Below are 9,751 nucleotides of genomic sequence, written 5' to 3' on the forward strand. Positions count from 1 at the left end.
GCTCATGACAGCCACAGGGCTAGTTAGTGCTGGGCTGTCTGTGCCAGGTGCTGGTGGATATGGCCTCTTCACTCTTCTTCTCTCTTCTCTGCAGGTTTCGAGCTGGGCTTTGCTATGGCCAGTCCCAATGCCTTAGTGCTGTGGGAGGCCCAGTTCGGTGACTTCCACAACACTGCTCAATGCATCATTGACCAGTTCATCTGCCCCGGCCAGGCCAAGTGGGTGAGACAGAATGGCATCGTGCTGCTGCTGCCCCATGGCATGGAGGGCATGGTAAGGATGCACTCACTTCCTATCTTTCTGGGCAGTACTGACAGCTCAATGCCACAGTTCTCATCGCGCCCCAGGACGCTTCCTCAGGCCAGACACTGCATAGACCAGGTCTCTGTGCGACCAGTCACCTGGGAGCATTGGGGTAGTCCTGCAATCTGGAGATTGCCCACCTCTTTAGCTGTATTACCTGGCCTGCACCAGCCCATGTCACTGCATTCCGTACAGCTGTGTGTTAACAGCTTGCAGAGGGGCCTGGACTCCATGTGGCTGGGAGCAGTGCCAGCCGCTCTGCAGGTGAGAGTATCTGGCTGAATGGAAGAGGATTGGGAGCAACAGGGCTCAGCCTAGGGGCTTGTTGGGGCTGTGGGAGTGGAGTCTAGAGTTCAGTACTAAGGGACGGCTGCAGCTGTTCGACCTACTTCTTAGTAAAAATCAAAACTTCTGCACTTTTAAACCAGAGTGAAATCCTGTTGGGCAGTACATACCAAGGTCCTCCTCAAACAGTGACTAGCATCAGCCAGCCTCTCTACGAGGCGTGGAGAGCTCTCTTAAAGATGGAAACTTGCATGTGTGGTTCGCTTCACCTCTTGTTGGTTTTGCCCACAGGGTCCCGAGCACTCGTCAGCCAGGCCAGAGCGATTCCTGCAGATGTGCAACGACGATCCAGATGTCTTCCCCGTAAGTGTCTGGCTGTGCTGAATTCACACACTTTCCCTTTGGGGCCTTTCCCATCTCTCCCCTCCTGCATCTTGGAGCCCTTGCTCTGTCCCTGACTCTGACCACTACACAGCAAAGGCTTCCAGAAACAGCTTTGGGGGATTTTGTGGATAGGATGGTAACACATGGAACAATTTTACAGAGCACCTGGATTCTGGGCAGCAGGCCGGGGGAGCAGGATATAGGAAGCAGTGTTGTGCTGGTGACTCACATTTAATGACTCCTGGGCTTCCCCTGTCCCCAGAGTCAGGAAGACTTAGGTTGGGTTATCAAGGGGGACTCAGAAATGTCCCTTGCTGTGTTAGCACAGAATGAGCAGAGCTCTAGTTAGTGCACTAACGTGGGGGCAGTAAAGGCTGGCTGTAACCCAAGCAAGGCCAGCGCATGGAACTCCATGCTTCTCCTCTTTCCTCCTTGGCTTTCTCCAAAAGCTGTCATCAGAGTCACACCCATTGCTCTCAGGCCCATTTGCTCATTTATATTAGGGAGCGATTTCCCAGTGCCATAGCTGGGGGGGTTTATTGGAGTACTTCGGAGTGGCTCCAAAAGCCCTGTACAAACCTGCAGCTCCCCTGCTCTCAGCCTGTGCTGTCTCCACAGCTGGCCCATGCACTTAGAGGGGCTGTCCCTTTTTGGGTTAGGGACACGGAGGCACTAAGAAGCCGGGATAGGCTGAAAACCACCTAAGGGGATCATGTAAAAGGGAAAGTAGAAAGTTACACTGGCCCAGGATTTGCTGTGTTTATTCTTGAGCAGTGTCCTAAAAGCCCTGCTAGGCAGAAAAATCAATGGAGAGTATAGATCGGGACTCCAGTGGCTTTGAGATACCTGCTGCTAAAATCCTACCTCAGTTGAAATGGAAAAACTAAAGTGACACACTTAACTAAGGTTTCAGAGTAGCAGCCGTGTTAGTCTGTATTCGCAAAAAGAAAAGGAGGACTTGTGGCACCTTAGAGACTAACCAATTTATTTGAGCATAAGCTTTCATAAGCATACTTTTTAGGTACACTTAACTAAACTTGACTTTTAAGAGCCAAGTTGTCCCAATTTGCCTGGGCTTGAAATACTCTAAGGTTGAGCTTGCAGGTTAGGGCCGCTGCATTCAGCTAACCACTGGTCCTGGGCTAGTGATGAGCAAGAGAGACTCTTGGCCCCCATGTTGGGGTACTGCAGTTGACTCACATGGCATGTCTCTGTTCATATTGGAGCCGCTGGCAGGCATAAATGCAGGTTGTTAATGTGGGACGTTCGCGATTTTGTCTAAACCGTTTCTACTTTTCATATGCTGTAGAAACTCGATGACTTTGACGTACGCCAGCTGTACGACTGTAACTGGATCGTTGTGAACTGCTCCACTCCAGCAAACTTCTTCCACGTCCTGCGGAGGCAGATACACCTCCCGTTCCGGAAACCGGTCAGTGAGCTCTAGACACTGCCCTGGTATGGACCCGGCCACGCACCATTGTCTTGTAGCTCAAGTGCTAGGTTAAAGCCAATGCTTGGGGGGGGGGGGGGGGGGCATGGGTGCTGGTGCTGGGAGGGCTTAGGACCTGGATTTAAAGCTAATTTCTAGAGTGCTCCAGTAGGGCTAGTCAAATTTTCCACCAAAACTGTTTTTCAGCAGAAAATTGAGATTTTGACCAAAATTTTTGCAAAATGTGTTTGCTTTCCATGCAAAAAAATAAAATTTTTTGTCCAAAAATAAAACAAAAAAACTGAGCACCCAAAAACAAAAATACTTCAATTCTGGAATGCTGCCAAGGTGCCTTGTTCTTCAGGTGCTTCATGTTCTCTTCTGTGAGCTGGGTTCCCCCAGCCAGACTGCAGGGGGGCTCCTGGCACCTGAGAGACGAACCCATTTATTTGGGCACAAGCTTTCATGGTCTAAAACCCACGTCATCGGATGCATGCCGTGGAAAATATAGGAAGAGATATATACGCAGAGAACATGAAACAATGGGTGTTACCTTACACACTGTAACGAGAGTGATCAGGTAAGGTGAGCTATTACCAGCAGGAGAGAAAAAAAACCTTTTGTAGTGATGATCAAGATGGGCCATTTCCAGCAGTTGACAAGAACGTGTGTGGAACAGTAGGGGGGAAAAATAAACATGGGGAAATAGTTTTACTTTGTGTAATGACCCATCCACTCCCAGTCTTTATTCAAGTCTAAGTTAATGGTGTCCAGTTTACAAATTAATTCCAATTCAGTAGTCTCTCGTTGGAGTCTGTTTTTGAAGTTTTTTTGTTGTAATATTGCAACTTTTAGGTCTGTAATTGAGTGACCAGGGAGATTGAAGTGTTCTCCGACTGTTTTTTTAATGTTATGATAACACCCATTGTTTCATGGTGTGTGTGTGTGTGTATCTTCCTACTGTATTTTCCACTGCATGCATTCAGTGAAGTGGGTTTTAGCCCACGAAAGCTCATGCTCAAATAAATTTGTTAGTCTCTAAGGTACCACAAGTCCTCCTGTTCTTTTTGCTGATACAGACTAACATGGCTGCTACTCTAAAACCAGCCAGACTGCACTTCCCATGATGCACTACAGTCACATGACTGCCATAGAGCATAGCCTCCTCTCCCAAGAGCGGTGATTGTGATGCATCATGGGAGATGTAGTCCAACAGGGAGCCCTGACTATAGAGAACTACAACTCCCATAGGGCACTACGGTGGCATTTCAGGATTGAAATATTTTGCCAAAAACTCCCCTTTTGGAAGGAGGGAAACCCAGTTGTCTGACCAGTTCTGTGCTCTGTCCTTTACCTGGTTAATGGATAGATACTAACAAGCTCTGGTAAAGGTCTATTGCCTAATAAGAGACACCGGTATTAGGAACAGCCGTACAAAGCCAGGTATAAATGGGGAAGTCCTGTTAAAGGCTGGGCAGTCTGTGCCTGTACATTGGTAATGTACAGGTGAGCTGTACATTACCAAGCACACTGGGGCTCTGTGACTGGCACTTATTAAATAACCATGTCTGCCAAGGTTCATTTGAGCTCTGCCCAGACTGGAAACGCCTGTCCTTCTATCTCGGCAGTGGCATTTGAGCCACCTTCACGTTATTCCATAACGAAAGGGCTAGAAGGAGCAAGTAGCCCTGAGTGCTGTGCAAAGGAAGCAACACGCAACCAGACCTGCTGGCAGGGCCAGAGTTCTGCACACTGCTTCACGTTGCCCTGCCCCAGAGCAGCCTTTGGCTTCAGTCTTTCTCTCTGGCTGGCATGGGAGAATTAGGACATTTCTGTGATTCCTGCCTGGATTAAACATACAGTTCATCAATGGCACTTGAATTAGGGGGCTGGGCAGAGGCTGGGCGGGAACCAGCTGACCGGAGACTGGGGTGTGGAGGGAGGGTCTGTGCTCTGGCTCTTGTAGTGATGATCCAGTCTCCAATGTGCAGCTTGTGTGCCAGAAAGGCTATTTCCAGCCCATTCTGATTGCCTTGCCTTGATCTTCCAGCTGATCATCTTCACTCCAAAGTCACTGCTGCGCCACCCTGAAGCCCGCTCCAGCTTTGATGATATGTTGCCAGGTATGAAGGGTGTTTCCAATGTCCAAGGGTGCGAGTGAACCGGAGAGACACAGAACAGGGTTCATACCACAAGAGGGCAGTTTCTCTCTCCTCTTTACAGCACCCTGCCCTGCTCCCAGGTCTCTGAATTCTGGCTCCTGTCCACATGTGTGACAGTCCAGAACTGCACCAGGACGGTGTGTGCTTCAGACTGCTTGTTTCCCCCGTCTCTCTCCCTGCACAGCCCCCAGCTCAATGGAGTCCCAATCTCAGTGGGGTCTCTAGGCCTTAACCATCTCTGAGCTAGCCTGGTCCTTCTGCAGGCGTAGCCAGTCCCGCAGGGTCCAGGCCCGCAGCTGGCCCCATTAACATTCCCCCTCCCACCACGTGTGGCCCCTGGGATGTCGAGGCGTGTCCCCGACTGCTGTCTGTGCTCCACTACAGGCACGAACTTCCTGCGCGTAATCCCCGAGAGCGGCCCTGCAGCCCAGAACCCCGGCAGCGTCCAGAGGGTGCTCTTCTGCACTGGCAAAGTGTACTATGAGCTCACCCGGGAGCGCAAGGCCCGGGACATGGAGCCAGACGTGGCCATCACCAGGGTGGAGCAGGTGAGCGTGTCTGTACCACAGGGGGCTCCACGTAGGCCAGGGGCCAATGGCCAGTCCCGCTGCTACCCTGCTTCAGCTCATCACTGGGCTTACTCCACATCCCCAGGAGCCATGAGGCGTTTGAGCCACAGCAGACACGTCTTGGATTAGACATAGAGCGCTCTGTCCCTTGCCCCACTCCCACTGCTTAATGGCCCGGCCCAGCCTCAGGGCAGAGAGCAGGCAGAAATACATCACCACCACACCTGAGAAGGGACGGACAGAGGGGCCAGCTCGATCCTGTCTCTTCAGTCTGAGCCCAGGAGACGCTGCGCAGCACCCCTGGGTGGGCAGCAAGGGCAGAGCTGAGGTATCTGTACAGATTTGCAGGGGAGAGCCTGTTGCTGGTGGGAGTGGTGCTGGCCAGCCCAGCGTGCTCCCCACCGTACAAGCTCCTGGGCCTGGAAGGGTTGTTCAGGCTCAGCCCAGCCGACCCCAGAGCTTCGAAGTGTGTCCGTGAGGGATTGGGAGATGCTGCTGAGACAGCACAGGCTGAACTGTGAGCACGGAGGCTGCATGGCCCACTGCACAGCCCAACAGTGGCTGCAGCTGCCTGCACCCTGCCTCCGCTGCTTGCGTGCCCCAGTGGAACTGAGCCCTCCCCATTCCCCTGCAGCTGTCCCCGTTCCCCTTCGACCTCCTCCAGAGGGAAGCGCTGAAGTACCCCAACGCCGAGCTGGCCTGGTGCCAGGAGGAGCACAAGAACCAGGGCTACTACGACTACGTGAAACCCCGGCTCCGCACGACTATCGACCGTGCCAAACCCGTGTGGTAAGGGCCATCCCTCTGCACCGTGACGGGCAAGTGCCGTGGGAGGCTGCCGCACCTTGTCCTGTTCTCAGGACCTCCCCACGGGTGGGCAGTGTGGCATGGTGCTACAGGTGGTATATCTCAGGCCACTGGCTCCCTAGTGGATTTCAATGTCGCGTGGAAGTAGGGATGGAGATCTCACAGTGGCGCTGGGGAGTGGAGTCTTTTGGGTGGGTGTGACAGAGTCACAGGCCCGATGCTCTGGAACTGCTTTTTATGAAGCCAGGCAGGACTCTGGGGTGGCGCAACTCCCTTCAGGCTGTCCAGAGCAAAAAGCCTCCTTGGCTATGGCCTTCCTGGGACTGACCTCGGAGCTTTCAGCATCCCTGTTCACACACCGTATTCTTCCCCTTGGTGGGACCACCTAGACAGGACCCCTGGGGAAGCCAGAGGGCCCTGCACCCCTGCTCCACAGCCAGCTGTGACTCTCCGCCAGTATGTAACACAAGTTTATTAGTTGATAGGAACGCAGCATAGAACAGAGCTTGTTAGCACAGGAATCATAGAATATTAGGGTTGGAAGAGACCTCAAGAGGTCATCTTGTGCAACCCCCTGCTCAAAGCAGGACCAACACCAACTAAATCATCCCAGCCAAGGCTTTGTCAAGCCGGGCCTTAAAAACCTCTAAGGATGGAGTTTCTACCACCTCCCCAGGGAACCCATTCCAGTGCTTCACCACCCTCCTAGTGAAATAGTGTTCCCTAAAATCCAACTTAGACCTCTCCCACTGCAACTTGAGACCATCGCTTCTTGTTTTGTCATCTGCTACCACTGAGAACAGCCTAGCTCCATCCTCTTTGGAACCCCCTTTCAGGTAATTGAAGGTTGCTATCAAATCCCCCCCTCACTCCTCTCTTCGGCAGACTAAATAACCCCAATTCCCTCAGCCTCTCCTCGTAAGTCATGTGCCCCAGCCTCCTAATCATTTTTGTTGCCCTTCGCTGGATTCTCTCCAATTTGTCCACATCCCTTCTGTAGTGGGGGGACCAAAACTGGACACACTACTCCAGGTGTGGCCTCACCATTGCCGAATAGAGGGGAACAATCAGTTCCCTCAATCTGCTGGTAATGCTCCCACTAATACAGCCCAATATGCCATTGGCCTTCTTGGCAACAAGGGCACACTGCTGACTCATATCCAGCTTCTTGACCACTGTAATCCCTAGGTCCTTTTCTGCAGAACTGCGGCTTAGCCAGTTGGTCCCCAGCCTGTAGCAGTGCATGGGATTCTTCCGTCCTAAGTGCAGAACTCTGCACTTGTCCTTGTTGAACCTCATCAGATTTCTTTTGGCCCAATCCTCCAATTTGTCTAGGTCACTATCCCTACCCTCCATCGTATCTACCTTTTCCCCCCAGTTTAGTGTCATCTGCAAACTTGCTGAGGATGCAATTAATCCCATCATCCAGATCATTAATAAAGATGTTGAACAAAACCGGCCCCAGGACTAACCCCTGGGGCACGCCGCTTGATACCGGCTGCCAACTAGACATCGAGCCGTTGATCACAACCTGTTGAGCCCGACAATCTAGCCAGCTGTCTATCCACCTTATAGTCCATTCATCCAACCCGTACTTCTTTAACTTGTTGGCAAGAATACTGTGGGAGATCATATCAAAAGCTTTGCTAAAGTCAAGATGTATCACATCCACCGTTTTCCCATATCCACAGACCCAGTTATCTCATCACAGAAGGCGATCAGGTTGGTCAGGCATGACGTGTCCTTGGTGAATCCATGTTGACTGTTCCTTCCTCCCCTCCAAGTGCTTCAAATTGGATTCCTTGAGGACCTGCTCCATGATTTTGCCAGGGACTGAAGTGAGGCTGACCAGTCTGTAGTACCCCAGGTTCTCTCTTTTCCCTTTTTTTAAAGATGGGCACTAGAGTTGCATTTTTTCCAATCATCTGGGACCTCCCCCAGTCACCACAAATTTTCAAAGATAATGACCAGTGGCTCTGCAATCACATCAGCCAACTCCCTCTGCACCCTTGGATGCATTAGATCTGGACCCATGGACTTCTGCATGTCCAGCTTTTCTAAATAGTCCATAACCTGTTCTTCCACCACTGAGGGCTGCTCACCTACTCCCCATGCTGTGTTGCCCAGTGCAACAGTCTGGGAGCTACCCTGGTCTGTCAAGACCAAGGCAAAAAAACGCATTGAGTACTTCAGCTTTTTCCACATCATCTATCACTATGTTGCCTCCCCCATTCAGTAAGAGTCGCACACTTCCAGTGAGTTTCAGCCAAATCCATCTTGCGGGGACCCCAGGTCGGACGCACTGGACTCCCCCGGTCCAAGTCCCAAACAGGAGACTGCCCAGCTTCCAGTGACTTGACCCCTGACACACCTGTTGCCCCTCTTCTTGGTCTTTGTCCTCCGGTCTCCTCCCGCTCCTGGGTCTCAGGTTACAAAGGGCATCAGCCATCACTTTATGTGCAGGCAGCTGGAGCTTCCTCACCTGCCCCCGAGGGTCTCAGCAAAAGTCACACACCCTTATTCCCACCACCTAGGCATTGGTGCAATATACAGGGAAACTGAGGCACACACAGCATTCATGCAAAACAGTAAGACTCATAGGCTCATGTATAACCTAATAAGGAGGAAAGATCCGCTTGGTCTCAGTGGGCATGTTGCTCTCATGGCACTCTCCGCAAGATGGTAACTGAGTGAGGGACAAGGGCTTGATACAGGGTCTGTGCTGTGGCCAACAACCAGGGGTGGGGTGCTGCAGGCAGCCGGGGCTAGTCCCTGGTTGGTGGGCACTGGGCTTTGGGCAGTGGGGGTCTGCACATGATACAGCATTTCTTTCTAGGCGAGGTGACTAGATCTTGGCCCTCTCTCTCTTCCATCCAGCTTTCCTGTTGCTAGACCAGGCCTGTATGTAGCTGTCCCAGACCTGAGTCCAGCATAATGCCCCGTCCCTGCACTGGCCCTCATCTGAGCTGCTTCTTCTCCCTCCCTTGCCATAGGTACGCCGGCCGCGACCCAGCTGCTGCACCAGCCACTGGCAACAAGAAGACCCACCTGACTGAGCTCCATCGCTTCCTGGACATCGCCTTCAACCTGGATGCCTACAAGGGCTTCTCCTAGACCCCACGTGGCTGCTGCAGCACGCTCTGTCTGTCTCTTGCTCACCTCCTGTGTCCGTCCTTAACTACAGACCTTGTAAACTAAACACCCGTGCCTGGAGTCCTTGTTCATCGCTCTGGATTGTTGCCTTTCACTAAAATCCCTCTGCAGGATGCTTGGGTTTTAACTCCCGTGTCCCCCCCCGTTCCCCCCCTTGCTCTGTCCCTGAGGGGATGCAGTCTCTGTGCTCCCATAAACTGGCCAACTCTACCCCAACACTGCCCCAGAAGCCCCCAGTGCCAGCCAGCTGAGGAGGCCCTGCGATCAGCCTTTGCTAACTTCTGTCCTTAGCAGCCCCACAGAGAGGGGATGGGCTGCGCTGCCCTGTATCAGGCTCAGGGGAGCAGGTGGGGTTGGCAGAGCCAGAAGGAGGTACATTGCAGGCACGCCTCTCCCCGGCAGAGGTAAGCTGCTCACAGCAGGGGATGCAGTTAGGCTCTCCATAAAGAGGAGAACGTTCCTTTTTCCTTCTGCCTGTGGCGGTTCCTCCCCAAAGATCAGAGCCTCTGTGGCTAACTCCCTCAATCGCTCCTGGCCGGCTGTGCTTGGGTCATAGCCTCAGGCCCCTGGGACTGCAGCCCGCTCAGTCAGATTAAGATTTAGTGAGGCTCTAGGCACAAAAAACCATTTGGATCCCAAAGCCAGAGCTGAGCCGT

At 52.5% G+C, this 9,751-nt stretch overlaps 1 protein-coding gene across 7 annotated transcripts in view; it reads left to right on the forward strand.

The window, feature by feature from the left end:
- The window catches only part of OGDH (oxoglutarate dehydrogenase), a 136,164-nt gene extending 127,023 nt beyond the window's left edge, over positions 1–9,141 (forward strand). For all 7 annotated transcript variants that reach the window (XM_073325334.1, XM_073325336.1, XM_073325332.1 and 4 more), the window contains 7 exons: positions 95–273; positions 880–951; positions 2,282–2,404; positions 4,455–4,527; positions 4,951–5,114; positions 5,770–5,924; positions 8,936–9,141. In XM_073325334.1, the coding sequence (XP_073181435.1) occupies positions 95–273; positions 880–951; positions 2,282–2,404; positions 4,455–4,527; positions 4,951–5,114; positions 5,770–5,924; positions 8,936–9,056 (887 nt within the window). In that variant the 3' untranslated portion in view covers positions 9,057–9,141. The remainder of the gene's footprint in view (positions 1–94; positions 274–879; positions 952–2,281; positions 2,405–4,454; positions 4,528–4,950; positions 5,115–5,769; positions 5,925–8,935) is intronic.
- The last annotated feature ends 610 nt before the right edge of the window (positions 9,142–9,751 follow it).

This window comes from Lepidochelys kempii, chromosome 26 (assembly GCF_965140285.1).
Source record: "Lepidochelys kempii isolate rLepKem1 chromosome 26, rLepKem1.hap1, whole genome shotgun sequence".
In the NCBI taxonomy this organism is placed as follows: domain Eukaryota; kingdom Metazoa; phylum Chordata; order Testudines; family Cheloniidae; genus Lepidochelys; species Lepidochelys kempii.